Source organism: Bombus terrestris, chromosome 4 (genome assembly GCF_910591885.1).
Source record: "Bombus terrestris chromosome 4, iyBomTerr1.2, whole genome shotgun sequence".
NCBI classification, from domain to species: domain Eukaryota; kingdom Metazoa; phylum Arthropoda; class Insecta; order Hymenoptera; family Apidae; genus Bombus; species Bombus terrestris.
The window spans coordinates 13,498,994-13,518,742 of NC_063272.1; the positions used below are offsets into that span (position 1 = coordinate 13,498,994).

At 28.5% G+C, this 19,749-nt stretch overlaps 8 protein-coding genes across 15 annotated transcripts; 5 read left to right on the plus strand and 3 right to left on the minus strand.

Annotated features, from left to right (window-relative positions):
- Positions 1 to 344: 344 nt before the first annotated feature.
- On the plus strand, positions 345 to 5,490 carry LOC100648201 (stromal membrane-associated protein 1). Of its 3 annotated transcripts, none has more exons than XM_048404793.1 (9): positions 345 to 486; positions 655 to 795; positions 1,380 to 1,513; positions 1,615 to 1,782; positions 1,870 to 2,074; positions 2,154 to 2,429; positions 2,527 to 2,813; positions 2,891 to 3,037; positions 3,109 to 5,490. In XM_048404793.1, exons 2-9 carry the CDS (start codon positions 678 to 680, stop codon positions 3,226 to 3,228), a joined length of 1,455 nt encoding a protein of 484 aa, XP_048260750.1. In that variant the 5' UTR covers positions 345 to 486; positions 655 to 677; the 3' UTR covers positions 3,229 to 5,490. The 3 variants fall into 3 exon arrangements, with proteins under 3 accessions (XP_048260750.1, XP_012163336.1, XP_048260749.1); XM_012307946.3 differs by having other exon boundaries at positions 356 to 486; positions 577 to 795; XM_048404792.1 differs by lacking the exon at positions 345 to 486 and having other exon boundaries at positions 493 to 795.
- Positions 5,023 to 5,490, plus strand: LOC105665663 (40S ribosomal protein S28). Its single transcript, XM_012307943.3, has one exon. It carries the CDS (start codon positions 5,096 to 5,098, stop codon positions 5,291 to 5,293), a length of 198 nt encoding a protein of 65 aa, XP_012163333.1. The 5' UTR covers positions 5,023 to 5,095; the 3' UTR covers positions 5,294 to 5,490.
- On the minus strand, positions 5,046 to 6,925 carry LOC100647768 (MRG/MORF4L-binding protein). The gene is made up of 4 exons (XM_012307944.3): positions 6,785 to 6,925; positions 6,513 to 6,634; positions 6,079 to 6,436; positions 5,046 to 6,012 (listed from the first exon to the last, which is right to left on the minus strand). The coding sequence occupies exons 1-4, from the start codon at positions 6,888 to 6,890 to the stop codon at positions 5,858 to 5,860; spliced, it is 741 nt and encodes a 246-aa protein (XP_012163334.2). The 5' UTR covers positions 6,891 to 6,925; the 3' UTR covers positions 5,046 to 5,857.
- Positions 6,926 to 7,028: 103 nt separating this feature from the next.
- Positions 7,029 to 8,045, plus strand: LOC100647893 (coiled-coil domain-containing protein 115). Its single transcript, XM_003394919.3, has 2 exons — positions 7,029 to 7,169; positions 7,312 to 8,045. The coding sequence occupies exon 2, from the start codon at positions 7,378 to 7,380 to the stop codon at positions 7,879 to 7,881; it is 504 nt and encodes a 167-aa protein (XP_003394967.1). The 5' UTR covers positions 7,029 to 7,169; positions 7,312 to 7,377; the 3' UTR covers positions 7,882 to 8,045.
- A 106-nt stretch (positions 8,046 to 8,151) lies between these two features.
- On the plus strand, positions 8,152 to 12,189 carry LOC100647256 (DNA replication licensing factor Mcm2). Its single transcript, XM_012307942.3, has 15 exons — positions 8,152 to 8,280; positions 8,425 to 8,597; positions 8,677 to 8,840; positions 8,920 to 9,002; positions 9,082 to 9,264; positions 9,339 to 9,550; positions 9,626 to 9,818; positions 9,899 to 10,102; positions 10,173 to 10,404; positions 10,485 to 10,735; positions 10,790 to 10,954; positions 11,046 to 11,345; positions 11,417 to 11,599; positions 11,684 to 11,839; positions 11,914 to 12,189. Exons 1-15 carry the CDS (start codon positions 8,278 to 8,280, stop codon positions 12,040 to 12,042), a joined length of 2,631 nt encoding a protein of 876 aa, XP_012163332.1. The 5' UTR covers positions 8,152 to 8,277; the 3' UTR covers positions 12,043 to 12,189.
- Positions 12,190 to 12,330: 141 nt separating this feature from the next.
- Positions 12,331 to 13,835, minus strand: LOC100647375 (zinc finger CCHC domain-containing protein 10). Of its 4 annotated transcripts, none has more exons than XM_048404801.1 (3): positions 13,706 to 13,835; positions 12,899 to 13,029; positions 12,331 to 12,813 (listed from the first exon to the last, which is right to left on the minus strand). In XM_048404801.1, the coding sequence occupies exons 2-3, from the start codon at positions 13,003 to 13,005 to the stop codon at positions 12,528 to 12,530; spliced, it is 393 nt and encodes a 130-aa protein (XP_048260758.1). In that variant the 5' UTR covers positions 13,006 to 13,029; positions 13,706 to 13,835; the 3' UTR covers positions 12,331 to 12,527. The 4 variants fall into 4 exon arrangements, with proteins under 4 accessions (XP_048260758.1, XP_048260756.1, XP_048260757.1 ...); XM_048404799.1 differs by having other exon boundaries at positions 12,899 to 13,048; positions 13,706 to 13,829; XM_048404800.1 differs by lacking the exon at positions 13,706 to 13,835 and adding an exon at positions 13,199 to 13,380.
- Positions 13,350 to 14,859, plus strand: LOC100647653. Of its 3 annotated transcripts, none has more exons than XR_007223609.1 (5): positions 13,350 to 13,440; positions 13,521 to 13,873; positions 13,967 to 14,304; positions 14,405 to 14,571; positions 14,640 to 14,859. XR_007223609.1 is itself a non-coding variant. In XM_012307936.2 (5 exons), exons 2-5 carry the CDS (start codon positions 13,688 to 13,690, stop codon positions 14,745 to 14,747), a joined length of 816 nt encoding a protein of 271 aa, XP_012163326.2. In that variant the 5' UTR covers positions 13,350 to 13,440; positions 13,521 to 13,687; the 3' UTR covers positions 14,748 to 14,859. The 3 variants fall into 3 exon arrangements, 2 of the variants coding, with proteins under 2 accessions (XP_012163326.2, XP_048260755.1); XM_012307936.2 differs by having other exon boundaries at positions 14,388 to 14,571; XM_048404798.1 differs by having other exon boundaries at positions 14,405 to 14,859.
- A 208-nt stretch (positions 14,860 to 15,067) lies between these two features.
- LOC100647139 (leucine-rich repeat protein soc-2 homolog) lies at positions 15,068 to 19,699 on the minus strand. The gene has a single exon (XM_003394913.4). It carries the CDS (start codon positions 19,562 to 19,564, stop codon positions 17,732 to 17,734), a length of 1,833 nt encoding a protein of 610 aa, XP_003394961.1. The 5' UTR covers positions 19,565 to 19,699; the 3' UTR covers positions 15,068 to 17,731.
- Positions 19,700 to 19,749: the final 50 nt, after the last annotated feature.

The window sequence follows — 19,749 nt, forward strand, 5'->3', positions numbered from 1 at the left end:
AGAGAAATCATTTTCTCATTTTTATGTCAGATGCGTGATGTTACCTATTCGATGTAGAATAAGATTACGACGTTAGTAACGATTGGAATTAAAATTAAGAAACTATTCTACAATTGTTTAACGATTTAATAACGATATTCTATCGGTAACATTAAAAAAATCATTGAAAGCGAAACTAAACCACTAACTACTAATAAAAGGATTGGAAATCCCATAAATCGTATGATACAAAATACATTGAATATTAGATCTATCTATGTATATAATATATCGTCTGTGTTATAATGAAGCACATGTTGAATTCACATACATACGAATTGATTACGTGGCTTATCGATAGAGCAGTAGAGTATATACTTGCTTACTTGAATTATAGTGACTACACGATTCAAAAAGGTATCGATAGATAGAAACACGAGATAGATGTTAGAGTCGTTATCGTTGACGATCTACTCATTATTTCGTTTCAGATATTGGAACGAGAGTGTAAGTACAATCGAATAGAATTCTTTCAACTACATGACGTTTCTGTGAGTAACGAATTGAACTATCGGGGGCGTTCGCTGACCATTACAGCATACTACTTGGCGATTCTCGTATGTGGTATGTATCCAGCATTGTAAGAAGAAAACATTGTTTTGGATCTGTGTGCAGGAAAACCTCGTCACTGTATAGAAATGACGTCCCGCCTGGAAAAAGAACGTTCCAAGCAAATACAAGAGAAATGTCAAAATCTTTTGATACAAATGCTACGTGATGAGGATAATAAGTATTGTGTCGACTGCGATGCAAAAGGTTCGTGCGTCAATTGTATATTTTCTAGCGATGTCTTGTTTCCTTTCGACCGATGAACCCCCATTATTCTATCCACTCCCTGCAAATATTACAAAATTGTATTTTTATATGTAACGGTTCATCTAAGTCATCGATATTGATTTGAAAACGACCTAGTTCCGCCTAGTAAGACATTATAGATTTTTAATTCCTCTGTGACAAAACCTTAGATGACAGCGATTACGAGTGAACGTCGCTGTGGTTTCCTCGTTATTCATTCTTTATTCGTATACTTGTTCTCCTTTTTTCTGTGAATCTCTAATAAAGAACTTTTCAGACAAGTGACACTTACCATTCCTTATCATTTCCTTATTTCGTGTATTTTACATATCAATAAACCTTTAAATAACCTGAATCTTTAATGTCATTCATTTTATGTCAAATTCTGTTAAATTGTACTCTTCTTATGGTATATACGCTCTGTACAAATAAAATTTTATGGCATTGTATTTCTTTATCTATATTGTTAAATATTGTTTAAAAATTAAGTACAAATATGTTCTTTTATTATGTGCATTAGTTCCACATTTATGTATGTTTCATAGGACCAAGATGGGCTAGTTGGAATCTAGGTATATTCTTGTGTATTCGTTGTGCTGGAATACATAGAAATCTTGGAGTTCATATAAGTAAAGTAAAATCTGTTAACTTAGATACATGGACACCAGAACAAGTAGTGGTATGTTTATAGCTATATCTTTATTTCCTAGGTTCTAATTATGAATATTATTTATAACACATGTGTAACATATGATAAATGTAACACATTTTTATTTTTAGAGTTTACAACAAATGGGTAACTCCCGTGCAAGAGCAGTTTATGAAGCAAATCTTCCAGATAGTTTTCGAAGACCTCAAACAGTTTGTAGTCTTGAAAGTTTTATTCGTGCAAAGTATGAACATAAAAAATATATAGCCAGGGAATGGGTACCACCTCCTTTACCAAAGGTAACACTATCACATTTAAAAAAAATCAACTGCTCTTAAAGTATAATAAAAATTCAAATACAAATAAATTCTTTAATAAATGTGTAGGTCAATTGGGATAAAGAGCTTGATGAAGAAGCAGAAAGACAACGTAGGAGGAAAAAGGAAAATTCTAAAACTTCAAATAATCAACCTATACTTCCACCTGTAAAAAAACCAGAAGTAGTGCCTCAGTTGCCAAAACCTAAAAGTTCTGTTAGTCCTAAACCTAATAGAGCAAATAATTCTGCAACTCTAGACCTATTGGGCTTAGGTATATATTTCTTCCCTTAGATTTCAATAATGATATTAAATATAACTTATATTTCTAAAGATACACAAATTTTTAATAGATGCTCCAGCACAAAATCAAACAAGTGTAAATGGTGCTGGAGATGATATATTTTCCTCCTTTTTATCTGCACCTCCAGCTTCAGTAGCTTCAACAAGTAATAGTACTTCTAATACAACTACAAATGCATCAACAACAATCAGTAAAAGTGAAGAAGAAAGTTTTTTCGATCAACCAGCACCATCACCTCAAGAAAAAAATAAAATGTCCAAAGACAGTATTTTAGCCTTGTATGGTACACCAAGTAATCAACAATCAGCAATGTTTGCAGTTCCTGGTATACATACATTTGCTAATTTAAATACACTACTGAGTTTGAAATATGGATACAATTTTTATTTTGTATTTTTTTGTAATTGTATTTCATGTTTTAGGTGGAATGTATGCTCAACAATCTACCGTTCAGTATAATCAAATACCAACTGTAGTACCATTTGGTCAACAAACTAATTTTCCAAATCAACAAAGTTCCTTGACTCAACTTCCCACCCAGATGTCTGTTACACCTAATCAACTACCTATCACTCAGAATCAAATTACAGTGAATTCTACTTCATTAGGACCAGTGGCATCAAATACTTTAGGGAACTGTTTACATGTAGGCCAGATAAATCAGATGAATGGTGTACCTAACCCTGCCATTACAATGCAATCCCAGATGGTACATAAATTTGTGTGTGGCAAGCTACACATATTGGAACTATTTGTCGATAAACTAATTGTTTTATGTATTGTTAGGTGATGCAATTAGGACAGTCTAATATTAATAGTAATAATGGTTGGAGTGGAATGTTAACACAGAATCTTCAACCAGCTCCTGGTAGCAATCCTTTTTTCAATTTAACGTCTCAACAACAGCAACAATCTGTTACATTTGGCCCACAGGTATATAAATTTGTGACTTATATGTAATATAAATTCTTGTAATGACAATGATGACTATATTTACATTTCAGTTACCGCAACAAATGGCGCAACTTTCTTTAGGTGGCACGAATTTTTCAAGTACTCCAGGGAAATCTGCTGCTACAACTACACTTCCTGGACAAACACTTTCCACCAATTTATGGCAGTAAAAATCTTATGGATATTATTAGTTGATTGATTATTCCATTCAGTGTTGTACACTAGTGTCGAATGTTTGTTACCCAACATGATTAAATTTCCATATTAGTTTGGAAATCTCTGGGATATAACACAAGAAAGACACAAATGAAGAGTACTCGAATACTGTCATTTTTGAAAATTAATTCGTGAATGCATACAGTATTTTGAGCCTAAAAGGTTTTTCTTCTAAAGCTTTGCTAGCTTTCAACGTAATTGTTGGAAAAGTGGGAACTACAAATAAAAACGAATTTTTGACTGATTATAAAGAGTTGTTCATGACGTACAGTATATATGTATTTGACAATGTAATTGTATTATTTGCTAAAAATGGGTGCTTTTGTATTCACGATGAATGTATGTCAGGGTCCACCTTCATTATAGCAAACGATTTCATTATACTTAAACAAGTACAAGCATCTTTAGTACGATAAGCATAGTTTGCGATATAGTTCATTTTTACCCCGAAACATAAAGGAAAATCAGATATATAACAGTTTTCACGGACTGTTAAAGTTCTTTGATAAATTATATATCAAAGGCTAATTTACTTAAACCGTGACTTTTCTCGTTTCAAAAGCAGACTTATTTTCTAGCATAATGTTGCAATGTTTGTACGTAATCGAAATGTATTGAATGGTTTAAAATTTGTTTACTATGTTTATGTGCTATTAATACTGATTTTTGTAACAACTGGAAAAAATATGTCTTGTGTTTTAAAGAGTTAGCGATATTGTTACTATTTCAGTAGTGTGTTGCTTGGAGCGCTAAACTGCAACGTTGATTGTAGATTAAGGAACATTTTAGACCTTAATATTCTTTAGCAAGTATTATTAATACGTCTTGTCAAAATGTATTTAGTGTTTTTGTTAATATCTAATGGCGGAGACTTAACAAACTAAACATATTGTCTACACCTTGATTCTTATAGCATACATGAAATACTACAAAAACGTACTATTTTAAATTTTATGCATTTAGAACTAAATTTTAATTACGATTGATTGTTTGATGAGAATTAAAATTCTATGTAAAACAGGTTTGGATGTTTACCTGTTGAAAAATTATGTAATTTATTACTGTACAATATGATAAATATTGAAACTTGACAATAAGTTCTAAACATATTATCCGTCACAGTCATGTTTTATTGAATTGAATTTTTATCTTATCAAGTAATACGTGATCATGTAGTTGAAGAAAAGATGCATGATACAAATGTAAAAAGATTTTTTTATGTAATTTTATAAATAATTATGAACTATCATACAATCTAAATTAATTAGGACTTGTGACTTACTGTTGCATCGAGAAAAATTAACATATTGTAAAACTGATATAAGTACAAATACACGTTGTCAAAATATAGAAAAAAAAATGTATAATGTATAATTTATAAAACTTCAATAACAATTGAGCAATCAATCAATCTTTAAATGTTTTCAATCCTATGATAACTAAATGAAATAATAATATTAAGCAATACTTATAACATTTTCGTTATTATTTTTAAATTACATGTGGTAACATTGAAAACATATTTAAATTCAAAACGCCATCTACGTATTATACATTAGTAGATAGATCACATTAATTATTTATGTTTAAGACAATCAAATAATTCTTATCTTTACAAAATACACGTTCTATATCACTAACTATATAGTTATATTTTTTTACATTAACCATATCATTTAAAATTTTCTAAATTAAATTTAATGATACTACTGGAGAAGCTTGCCGGAAGTTGCCATCTTTACTGGACTGCGAAGAGGGAGAAATTCCTTCATTTGCGTGAAACCTCTCTTCGGTATCGCATGAAAGCCACGTGAGAGAATCATGGATAAACCAGTGGTTTTGGCTCGTGTCATAAAAGTCCTAGGAAGAACTGGCTCACAAGGGCAATGTACGCAAGTAAAAGTTGAATTTCTTGGTGAGCAAAATCGTCAAATTATCCGAAACGTGAAAGGCCCTGTACGAGAAGGTGATTTATTAACCTTGCTGGAATCTGAACGTGAAGCAAGAAGACTTCGATAAGCACATAAGGAAAATGAATTGCCAGCACGTGAAAGTCACCAACAGTGTCTGGACTCAAACGATACAATTCATTCCATCAACAAAATTGGGACGATCCAACTACTCCAATAGCACGAGCCGCCTTGTTTCAAAAAATCACTGTCAATGAAGATGTTTCCAATTTTTGTAATAAATACTGGCTAATATTTGATTGAATATTTAATTTTGTATTATTTTTCACACTTTCACATATTTGATTCTACAAATGTGATGTTGCAAACAGCAAGTTATTTAATAAATCGTATTGGTTCTAATTAATATGCTCGTGTATTTTATGAAAAAATTATATGTACATAAGTTTTCATACATTTAATACTTTCTTCTCTTGTATTGATTACAGAATATGTTATATTTACAGTGATTTAATTTACGTTCTTGTTATAAAATTGGATTTCAAGATAGTCTCTTTTAAGACCTAATGCAATTCATATATAGAAAAATACATGATTCACATTTTCTTCATACGTTAAAATGCAATATTTATACACAATATAAGGTACAAGTAAAATAATTTTATACAAATTGTTATATCCTTCTTCGTTTTGGTGGAGGTGTATCACGTGGACTGGAAGATGCTTTAGATGTACTATCCATACTTTGCCTAGTTGGTCGTTTTGTACCTCTTTTCAAACTTTCACGACCAGAATCAGAGTCCTTACGTTCCTTTTTGCCATTTGAAGCTAAAAAAAGAAATTATGTAATGTTTTAGATGCACTTAAAAATATTGAGGACAAATAAACATATACCAGTTTCTTCAAGATCGTCCTTTCCCTTTGACCGGCCCTTAGAAGATTTGTATTCTTTCCTAACATCTTTTATTTCTCTAAGCTTATCCTTTTTTAATTCTATATCCTTTACATATTTTTTAAATTCTTCTTTTTTTTTATCAATGTCTTTACTTCCTTTAAGGTCACGAAGAACAGTTTCTTTTTTCGTAGGATCTTTAATTTCTTTATCTTTCTTAAGCTCCTTAAATTTTTCCCTTTGTTCTTTCAGCTTTAATTCTGGTTCCTCTCTTTTTCGAGATTTAAGAGGTCCCAAAAATTCTTCTGGTAAAGAGAAATCTATCTCTTGACTAGGAAATGGTAAATCCTCCATATCATCCTGGAATATTTTGAATACATTATCAACATTATTTTAAACGATTATAAGTAATTTTTTAAAACATAATAGTAAGTACCAGAGCCATTAGATCATACATTGATTCCAAATGTTCCCAAATTATTTTTAATGACACATCCTTGTGAATGGCAGCACGAAATTTTTCCCATATGCAGACCATATGAAAATATTTATTAATACCTTAAAAGGCAAATATTTAATAAAATCTTAGTAACTAGCTATATCTCTTTTGCATAAACTTATATATATTACTTAAAATTATGAATACTACTTTTTGTTATCAATGTAAACATAACCTAGGTAATGTCATTGTGTGAATTGAGATCTTACCAACAGGTTTATGTCCATTCATAGCAAAGAATAATTGAATTTCATTTTCAACATTCCAGTCTATTTCATCGACAGAAGCGTCTGTTTGTTTCTCTTTAACTGCCATCGTTAATTTTCATAAAATTACAGGATATGTCAATTTTATAACGCTCACATTCTTTAATATCAATGGTGATGCAAGCAGTGTAGCCAAATGTTACAACCTTGTTAGCTTTAGAACATTGTGTAGTATATTGTTGTTTTAAAAATCTGATATATATGAATCATAATTACATATAAAATTATCGAAATAATAGATTTTATAAAATTAGAAACAATTACTTATGAAAAAATATCAATTTGTTATCAAGTTATCAGTTATAAAAAGAAATAATTGTCATACTTGGTATGTACTAAATAAAAAAATGTATGAATCTAATAGATAAATGTTATTATCATTAACAAAATGATAATGAAGAGCATATAACATTATATTATACATTATAATATATATAAATATGCATTATATTTTTATTTGTATATTTTAGGTACTATTCCACTCATTGTAATCAGGTATTACTAATTTGTGTTAATAGTATCTGATAGTACACAATATGCATGAAAGCATAGATGGTATATGTAAAGCTATTGATGAAAATTTATTGCGTAATCTGGAGTTAATGCAAGAAAAGATTGATATTGATGTCCAAATGGAGAGAATACTACGTGATGGTTACATTGAATTAGCTAAGGCTAAATACATACGAGGCAAAGAAAGTATAAGTGTTTTGCAGGTTCCTGTTGACAATGAGAGAGTAGTCACACTGTTTGAATTGGAGACAAAGTTGACTGAGGAAACTGGCAAAATAGTTCCAAATTTTGACATAAGCTTAAAGAGATTGGATAAAAGTGAAGACGAGATACAAGATCCTATAAAATGGTTTGGAGTGTTGGTCCCACAGAGTTTACGAATTGCACAAAAACGTTTTCAAGAATCTCTTTATCTTATTGTGAGAGCAGCAAATATACAAGCAGAAATTGCTTCTGTAGTAGATAAATTACAATCTTTATATTTTTTAAAACAAACTTCTTGTTCAACAAATGACACTAAAATATAAAATTCCATAAGTTTTGTCATTTTGTCTTGTTATATTATCTTATTAGCTATTTTTTACAAAAAAATTGTTATGTTTGTAATTGTAAATATTTCTTTGTATGAGTAAAATTTATATCAAAACAATTGTAATTAATAAAAATACATGTGATAAAGTCTGCTACCCAATACGATTTAAAAATTTCATTTATTACCTACGCAGAACTTTTACTATTGGTTCATCATAGTTATTTGTGAAGAATTGTTGGCATGACACAACAGTATCCCTAAAAGAAATTCCCGCCAATTCCTACCTTTTAGTTTGAGTCTTGGAACCGAAAAAGTGATACTTCAAATCTACTTTACATTTTTATTCAAAAATTTATTTAACCGTCATCCCGATTCTTTTAATACAAGTGTAATGGTAAGATATTAGAAATAAAAAATCTGTAAAAATAATTAAATTCCTTTCTAATATATTCTTTTCATTGTATCCTATTATTTTTGGTATCATTTTCCTAAATCTTCGAATTCATTTATTTTTTATTCTGGTTCATATATTTTTTAGGATTCTAGTAGCCCAGCACGCTCTGATAGACATACAGAGGCAATGACATCTCCTGCACCAGAAATAGATGAACCATTTGAAGACGAAGCAGATTTACTTGGTAATGACAATGATGTTAATCAGGAAGAAGAAGAAGAAGAAGGAGAAGAATTGTTTGGAGATAACATGGAAGCGTAAAGTTCTTTTTATTTTTTCATATACTACATAAGGTATATGTAACATTGGATTTTGGACAATATATTTTTATTTCAGTGATTATCGTCCAATGCCAGCATTAGATAGATATGATCCAGATGTAGTGGATGATGAAGAGTACTCAGAAATGTCTCAAGGAGAACGTGCAGTTGCTGAAGCCATTATGCTTAAAAGAGACAGAGCTGCAGGAATTATTAGAGATGATAGATATTTACTTTATGGTATATTTTAGTATTGTAATAATATAATTAATATATACTTTGCAAATGTATCATACAACATAGATTTTAAATATTCAAGATGAGAGTGATGAAGAAGAAACACATGCCCGTAAAAGGCGTATGGCTGAAAAAGCAGCAGTAGGTGAGATAGAAGACACAGAGGTAAGTATTTTGTTTGCTTTTTGTTCTATTGCACAATTTATTTTATTATGTTATATAACTATATTAATTTTCATTCTAGATGATTGAATCTATTGAGAATTTGGAAGATACAAAAGGTCATTCAGTTAAAGAGTGGGTGTCTATGTTAGGACCAAAAACTGAAATCTCAAATCGTTTTAAAAGTTTTCTTCGTACACATACTAATTCAAAAGGACAATATATGTACAAAGAACGAATTCGTCACATGTGCGAGAGTAATCAAGTAATATTTTTGTATTATTAATCGTAATAATGCTCATATAAGACATAAAAGATATTTATATTATTTTTTAATAGTCTAGCTTTGTTGTGGAGTTCCCTATCCTTGCTAGTAAAGAACATGTTTTGGCTTATTTTCTACCAGAAGCTCCATTTCAAATGTTAGAAATATTTGATGAAGTTGCAAAGGAACTAGTACTAAATATATTTCCCAGCTATGAAAGAGTTACTGGTGAAATTCATGTCAGAATATCAGAACTGCCATTAATAGAAGAAATTCGTACATTTAGGTAAAACGTAATTATGTATCAACAAAAATGTTTCACTCTTCAAAAATATAACATAATATTTATGGTGAAAATTAGGAAATTACATTTGAACCAATTAGTACGTACTCTAGGAGTTGTCACTGCAACCACAGGAGTACTACCACAATTGTCTGTTGTAAAATATGACTGTACAAAGTGTGGATATGTACTTGGTCCTTTTGTACAGCATCAAAACACTGAAGTTAAGCCTGGCTCGTGCCCTGAATGTCAAAGCATTGGACCTTTTATGGTAAGTTCAAATATTAAATATAATCTTACTTATATATAAATAATATATTCATTCTATAAATATAGTAATACTAATTACAGATTAACATGGAACAAACAATATACAGAAACTATCAAAAAATTACAATTCAAGAATCACCAGGCAAAATTCCCGCAGGGAGAATACCTAGAAGCAAAGAATGTATTCTTTTATCAGATCTCTGCGATCGCTGTAAACCTGGAGATGAAGTAGACGTTACCGCTATTTATACGAATAATTATGATGGTTCCTTGAACACAGAACAGGTAAAAGATATTTACGTATGATTATTTAAAAATTTTATATTTATTAATTATTATTAATTTTGTATTTAAGGGTTTTCCTGTATTTGCAACGGTCCTTCTTGCTAATCATTTACAAGTAAAAGATTCGAAAGAAATTGTAGAATCCTTAACCGAAGAAGATATTTCTAGTATCATTAATTTAAGTAAAGATCATCGAATTTTGGATCGCATTGTCGCAAGTATTGCGCCTTCAATTTATGGTCACGAATATATAAAAAGAGCTTTAGCTTTAGCAATATTTGGAGGCGAATCAAAAAATCCTGGTATTTTCATTTCTAACATCATTTTAGATATATTTGAAGAGTATTCAAGACTATTCAATAAAAGTCTTATATTTACATAGGTAACAAACATAAAGTAAGAGGAGATATTAATGTGTTATTATGTGGAGATCCAGGAACAGCTAAATCTCAATTTTTGAAGTATGTTGAAAAAATTGCACCAAGATCAGTATTTGCAACAGGTCAAGGAGCTTCAGCTGTGGGATTGACTGCTTTTGTAAGAAGGTCGCCAACTACTCGGGAATGGACATTAGAAGCTGGTGCCTTAGTCCTTGCCGACAATGGAATCTGTCTTATTGATGAATTCGATAAGGTACATTTTGTATGAAATGCTTGTGATAAAATATAATTATTATTGTATTTCTAGATGAATGATCAAGATAGAACATCTATTCACGAAGCTATGGAACAACAAAGTATTTCTATTTCAAAAGTGGGAATTGTTACATCACTTAATGCTAGATGTTCAGTAATAGCTGCATCCAATCCCATTGGAGGCAGATATGATGCTAGTATGACATTTTCAGAAAATGTAAGATATAATATAAGATGAGGAAGTATATTTTTATTTTATTTTATGTATTATATATCATAAGTTATATTTATATAATTTTTTTACATAGGTGGATTTATCAGAACCGATTTTGTCTCGTTTTGATATTCTTTGTGTAGTAAAAGATGAAATAGATCCTATGCAAGACCGGCATTTGGCTAAATTTGTTGTGAATTCTCATATCAGACATCACCCATCAAATACAGGAAAAGTAACATCAACACAAGAAAAGACAAATGATATATCTATTCCACAAGATCTTTTAAAAAAATACATAGTTTATGTGCGACAAAACATTCATCCTAAATTAACAAACATTGATCAAGATAAGGTAGCAAAATTATACAGCCAATTAAGACAAGAAAGTTTGGTAAGTTAAAAACATTCATAAATTTTTACAAAAATTTTCAAAGTATAATAATATAAACTTCATCCTAATAGGCCACTGGAAGTTTACCAATTACTGTACGACATATAGAAAGTATTATACGTATGGCCGAAGCAAGTGCTAAAATGCATTTACGTGATCACGTTCAAGAAGGTGATATTAATCTTGCTATCAGAATGATGCTTGATAGTTTTGTTGATACACAGAAATATTCAGTAATGAAAAGTATGCGCCAGGTATGATCGTGAATATGATTATGAATACATATGCGTACACAATGATTTTATTGAAACTATAATAAATATTCTATTATTTTCTAGACATTCCAGAAATATCTGTCATATAACAAAGATCACAGTGAACTTCTGTATTATATACTTAGGCAGCTTACATTAGATACTTTAGCGTTTCAAAAAGCGATACACGGAAATCGTATTACAACGATTGAAGTTTCAGAAAAAGACTTATTGGATCGGGTATGGATTATTTCATTTCTTCTCCTATAAGTCCACAAACCTTGTACTAAAATCTTGTACTTATTTTATTTTAGGCTAGACAAATTGATATATGCAATCTTCATCCATTCTATGAAAGTGAGATTTTCAAATCAAATAATTTCCTTTATGATGCAAAGAGAAAAGTAATAATACAAACACTTCCTGAAGGAATTGATGACTAATGAAACACAAAAATTGTCAGAATAAAATCATAATTTTATTTACAACGTGATAATATTTGTTATATAAACATAAACTTTTACAGTGAATTATATTTTGATGTAATAGTTCAATAAAAAATTATTTTTTTTTTAATTTCTTAACATTTATATTCCGCGCTTTTGATTTTATAATAAATATTTCTTAATCTATGAAAAAGTCATTAGTACAAAATTATGATCTTTTTTACTTACAAATACCTGATATAATTAGGAGGGTATTGGTATCATAATATAAATAATAAAATTCTATTACAAGCCGCGATATATAAATTATTATTTAAAATATGTTACATATAAGTACTTTAAATATCTCAATTTTTTACAATGAAATTATTGTATGCACATTTATTATATTTGAATGAACAAAGAAAAAGAGAGTACTTCATAAATATTTAAAAAATGAATATGCTTATCATAAGGTTTTTTTATTTTTTATCTAAAATTGTTTATTTAGAATGTCTTTTTGAAAATAGAAAATTGTTAGAATGATTGCTATTTTTACTACTGCTACTATTACTGCTGCTACTACTACTGCTGCTGCTACCACTGCTACTGGAAACACTATCACTAGAATCTGATTCACTGTCTGAAGATGAACTACTACTGCTGCTATCGTTACTACTACTGGAACTACTGCTATCAGCACTAGAATTTGTATTACTAGAACTACTAGGATCTTCTTTCATTTTTTTTTGTAAACGACTTTTCTTCACTTCCTTTTTATGGTCTTCACTGTAAATATGGCATACGATTCTTATTAGCATTAAGATTTTTTGTCTTGAAACTTAATAATTTAATCATGTTTTTACAAATTTACCCATTAGATTCTTGTTGCTTCTGTAAGGCTCTCTTTAATTGCGATGTACGTGAAGATCTATGTAAATATTTTCGTTTTCCCTTACATTCGTAACTCCAATGTCCCATTTCCAGACATTTTTGGCATCGTACCTTTTGTGGGCAAGAATTACTGTAAATGTTATAAAGTGGTATAAATCAATTATAATTTTATACTATTATGCATCCGTTATTCTTCCATTATAGCATTTTCATGAGAAACATATTACTAAAATAATTGAGAAGTAAAGAAATCATAAAAATATTTTAATTTTATACTAACTTTTTCTTTAACACTTTCAAACCGCTTGAACTCATATTATATTTATATTCATACTTTGTTATATTTAATCCGTTAATAACTTATATTCGATGACCAATACAATTTTTAACGAAGTTTGTTTACATGCAAAATAGGTTACTTTACTGAATAAGCTTCCAACACGCCATAACACAAAATGTAATTGCTTTTGGTAGGTTATTTGGAAATGTTTAACGGAAATTACCAATCACGAGTCATATATAGTAAGTATCATAAAGTGAAAAAAATATATATAAAATTTTTTAATTTTATATATTTAATATTAGTCAGTGGCTTTTTATAGATTTAATAAATAAATTATAGTAAGCAAGTATTTTGAAATATATCTTTTAAGAAAAATAATATTCTTAATCGATGGTTGTAAATCCTTAGAAGAATATGGACAATATTTTAAAGGAAATTATATAAAAAAATTTAATGACTGTTAATGTATTTGTCTTATGAATTAATATGTATATGTATACATACATATTCATGAAAATCATGATGTCTCCAAATAATGAAAAATACGATTTACATTTAATGAAATATGTCAATAAGAGTACAGAACTAAAGATTATTAGAGGTACTTTAAATACAAAAACTAATACGTTACGACTTAAAAAAGAAATACTCAAAGAAAGATATAAAGACTTGGTAAATTATTAATAAATCTAGAACTGTTTGTTAAATATGTATATATACATCATATATCTTCTACATTTATTTTGACATTGTTTTACTTTAAAGGATAATATAAATTGCAAAGTATGGGTTACAGAAGATGAATTTTGTAACGAAATTTGGAATTTTTCTTTAAGGCATAATTTTAATTCTATTTTTAATCAAAATTGTCATATTACAAAAGTAGACGAACTTCACAAATGTAAATATAACACTGTGATTGGTGAAAATTTAAACAAAGTTGATATGTGTAATAAAGTATTAAAATTAAAAAATGAAATTGATATTACCAATAAGGAAATAATACTCATTCGTAACAAAAATACAGAAACCGATTTAAAATATTATGAATCTACTTTAGATGATCTAAAATCTTTTTCGGAAGAGATATTACAACTTATAAGGTATTATTGTTAATATTTATAGATATTACCTTTACTATGTTCAATAAAAAAGAGCGACTTATATTGACGTATATTAATTTTAGATTAATAATTACTTCAGGGAAAAATGTATACAATACAATGATAAATCGGAAATTAGGTACAAGTATGATGAAAGAATTTACGAGTGCAAGAAAATTGTTCCAAAAATCTAATTTTTGCGGTAGTGCTTTGACTGAAAATATTGTTTCTCCATCTAAAATTATTGAAGAATCTAAAGAATCTAAAGTATATAATATAGCTATTACTTATTATATGAAATTATATTTTTCATTGTATCATATTTAAAATTGCAGTGTGATAACATTAAACATAATGTAAAGTTCGGAAGATTTATTATGAAAACACGAAGTCTTATTTCTCTCAAATATGAAAAAAAAAAAAATGTAAGAAATTCAGGATGAGAGAAATGAATTAATGTATTCGTAGAAGTATTTCATTTCGTAAAAATAATATAGTGTAATTGCAATATTGCGGAAATTACTAATATATATAATAAAGTATTTTATAAGTTAATTTCAGTATTAAACAATAATTTGAATAAAATCAGTCCCACAATGTTTATGTTATATTTATATATTTAGAAATATACAGCATCCTATATATTCATATACATTGAATTACATTAATATCATTTTAAAATTATATATACGTAATGTCGCACTTGATAGACTATTCAACAAGATTATAATTTGAAAAGTAATTCATTTCATTTTCATACAAATTTAATCATTTTTCAATCATACTATAGTATTACTTATGTATTTTAAAACTGTTGAACAGTTTATCACAACAATTTGTATTATAGCACTCTTTTTGGCAACTCTTAGATATACTCTGATACTTATTTAATATTTCACTGTGTGTTAAACATACACAAGTATATACTGTTAAAAGAAAATGATATTTCAATTGCAACATTTTGTTTTTTAGTAAGGAAGATGAATGAATATATTTTGTAAATTATATACACAACTATTATTGTTTATAACACAAAGATAAGCAATTTGACATGAAATTTATAAATTGACATTAATATTTAATTAATTTCAATTAATTTGAAAGTTATTAATAGCATAAAACTTATTATTGATATAATCTACAAAATTTGACATTGCATAAAGAAAAGATTTTTAACATGAAGTTAGGTAAAGTCTTATTTATACAATATTATTATCTGTCTTTATTTTATAGACAAGTTGTAGAAGTTTGAAAGACAAAGTTTAATGCAAATACATTACATTATATTATAGTTGAAACATAACTAGTGTAGAAAAATTGTGTAAATAGACACATAACAAATCATACATTTATGTCAACGAGCAGTTACAGAATAGACATACTTTCTCTTAATTATAATTAAAAGTTTGCTAAGTTCCATTCTATGTTTTATATGTTTCCATAATTCTCAAAAATAATAATTTTACATTTTCATTTACAAAATATTATAACTTAAAAAAATTGAAGTAGAATCTATGAATACTACTGTTCACTTACATCATACACAACAATGTTTCAATACCTATAATCTTTGTTTACTAACAAGCATATAGTCAATGTTTTCGATATATTGAAATAACACTAACTAAAGAATAAAAAATATCTGTTTGCTATATATATAACTTACAATATATTAATATAATATTATTTTGAGTTATACAATTAATACAATTAAAATTGTGCTAATTATTTAATTTCTTATTGCACAGCCATTGCATAGTAAAATAGATTATAAATCAAATTTTTATGATTGCATTTATTAGCTTCTAAGAAAAACAGGTAGTATCAGGTGTATGAGTGTAAGAATCTGTAACATGTTTTAAAAATCAATATATTGTTGGCTATAAATAAAATCCAATCAACTGTTACAATTATGAATCCAATATAAAACATACATATATACATATACATATAAGTTTGTATACAATTCACCATATTCAATAATGCGATCAATTATGATATAATTATTTGTAATTGATATTGGCACTATATTCCAGTGCAGAAAAAATACGAAAATTTTACTAATAATAAAAATACTTGCCTTTTTAAATGACATCAGAAGCACATATGGAACTCAGCAAAAAATGATCTTACAATAATATAATATTAAAACTAGATAATAGTATGGTTGTTTGGCAGCTCCTTCATCTGATGAGAGCATACTAATGACTCAATTAAAAATCATAATTGCACTAATTATTACAGTTAATTATTTTAAAATGTCAGAATTTTTAACTTTTCTGTAAACATATACAAGTATAAGTAAATGTATATTATAATTGCCACTGAATATTGCAACTTATTTAACAAATGTGAAAAAAATATTTTTTTATAATTATTTAGAATATTTAAATATAAGATTGTTTACATTTAGTCTTAGAAATAAAAAAATAATACGTTATTCATTACAGTATGCTAAATGATATATAAATAGATTTTTTTGCCTTTTGGAAGAGTGTTTTCTTGTGAAACCTCTCAAAAATGAAGCTCCTGTGGTATAACATAAAATAACTAACACAATATCTACTTTCACGCTATAATACAAGGTAAACTTATCATTAAAAATAATTTTAATTCTTTTGTTAAAATATCTTGTTTGTATGGCAATGGATAGCAGTAACTGAAATATAAAATCATTGATGCCGATTCTTAATTGTATTTCTTCAATTGAATAATATTATCTCACTCCATTGTAGTTTACTATATAGTAAATCTTGAAAATAATAATTATATCTTCAAAAATGATATTCATGTACCTGTCTGTAAGAAACTGTGAACTTAATGTATCTTTGAAGTTACAAGATAACTGTAATGCATAATATAATGTAAAACAATATATTGCAAGAAAATTAAAATACATTATATTTTATAATATTGATAAATAATATACATAAAATAAACAAAATAAATGTATGAAATATGAACTATATATATTAATAAAGTATGAGTACAATTTATTTCATTACTATATCTAAAATATTTCATCATGAATTTATTTTCTTATAGCTTTATTAGCGGTTGTGCATATTTCCAAGTCAGCACCAATTTCATAATTTATTTATATATGTTTCTTTTTTTCATATCGAGAATGTATCGCAGACATGTGATTAGTTATTATTCATGTTATGAGAATACAAATATATGCACATTTTCATATATTATATATCCATAATTGCAGACATGTGATTAGTTATTATTCATCTTATGAGAATACAAATATATGCACATTTTCATATATTATATATCCATAATTTATATAATTTTTATTGATGTGAGATCATTACAGTGAGAATGTAGTATTAATAGATATTAGTATCAAATATCATTTGTATCATTCTTACTAAGAATCGACATCTAAATCATATCAGAAATAATTTTTTTAATTTTGTTACATGGATCTATAAGGTCCTTGCATTTTTAAAAACTGAATAACTAAAGAAGGTCCCCCTGCTACTATTTCTGGTGGTATTTGAGAAAGTGGACAATTTTCAATTGACATAATACTGAGATTTGTGCATAAAGCTAATTCAAATGGTAAATTGTGTAAGTTAGCATTATCATTTACATAAAGTGAATCTAAATTTTCTAGTGTACCAATTTCTTCAGGTAAATAATTTAGATTGTTTTCTCCAACGCTTAAATATGTTAAATTTGTTAAATGACCAATTGCTCTTGGCAAAGAAGTTACCTGATTAGACTGTAAGATTAGCTTCTGCAAGTCCCTTAAGAAACCAATTTCATTAGGTAAAGATTCAATTTTATTTTCTTCAAGATCTAACACCCTGAGTTTACGCAAGTTCGCTATGCTGGCAGGAATACGTTTCAATAAGTTATTAGAAAGTATTAAGACTTCTAAATTTTGAAGGCATTGGATATCATCAGGAATTTTCGTAAGTTGATTTGTACCCAAATTTAATTCAACCATATTGACCCATGTCCCAATATCTAATGGCAAAGCAGTCAATTGATTTTCTTTCATGTTTAACTTTGCAAGGTTCTTTGCTCTAGAAAAAATACCATATGGTATTTTATCTATTTTGTTGTGTTCTAGATTGATGGAATAAACGTTTGTAAACTGAGCTGGTCCTCCTGATGGATATGCAGTAAAAGCATTCCTGGACAATGTGATTGTTGTCAAGTCTGAAAGACTTGCAAGCAGTCCATCTGGTAATTGAGATACTTGGTTTCCTTCTACACTAAATTCATCCATTAATTTACAATTTGCCAAGGACTTTGGAATACTAGTTAATCTATTATATCTAAGTCCTAATCTTGTTAATAAGACTAATCTTCCGATTGTATCTGGAATATCCAAAAGCTCATTGTGTTGTAAATCAAGTGTAGACAACTGGACACAGTTCCCAATTTCTTCAGGTAAATGTTCCAAATGATTATGGGAAACATCAAATGTTATCAAATTGACTAATTTACCGATACCAGCAGGAAGTTCTCTGATTTTATTCTCTCTCAGACTCAGCATTGTCAAATTTGTCAAATTTCTTATATTATCACTTACATATCGGACTCGATTGAAGCGTAAAAATAATGTTGTGAGATTCGTCAGTTTATATACGACATCGGGTATTTCGCTCAGTTTGTTGTGCCTTAAATCAAGGACTCTTAAAGATTTCAAATTCTCTAACGTATTTGGTAAACTTGTCAAAGAATTTTCACTCAAAGCTAATGTTTCCAAATTTCCAAGGCAACCAATTTCTGGCGGCAACGTAACGAGTTTATTACCGTAGAGATAAAACTCAACTAAATGCGTCAAGTCCCGTACCGTACTAGGTAGATGAGTAATATTCGATTTACTTAAATCCAGGCGCTCTAAGCATTCTTCTTTACATCTGGTAAATTCTTTAGAAACATCTAAATCGGCTTGTATCGGTTTCCCTTTCTTTGTAGTTGGCTTCGGTTTATTCGATTCCGGGTGTTTGACAGTTACTGTTTTTTTAGTGTCTGGTCCTGCTATGGACGCGGACGACAATTTTTTTTCTTTCGTTTGCTCTTTATTATCCCGTAGGACATCCACATCCTCAGGCATGTCGCCGGCTGTACAGGTGGTTAAACCACAGCCTTCCAAATATTCAGGAATATCTTGTTCCTTCATGTAAAAGTTCGGAACACTGTCTTCGAGGTCCTCACGGTCCCTCTTCACCTCGGACAAACACACTGTTGAAATGTTACCCACACCTGTCCAATATTTGTTCGACTTTTTCATAACCTAATCACTATACGTAACTATGATTATTTTCTGAGTATCTCCTATTTTTACGACATCATACTCTTTTTCAAGATTTTGTACTTTACAAGTATTGACATATCGATGTCATCCACTGCAAGTAGCGCAAACGCGAAACGGCTGTCCGAGGATTAGACGAACAACGAATACCTGAATACCGTTCC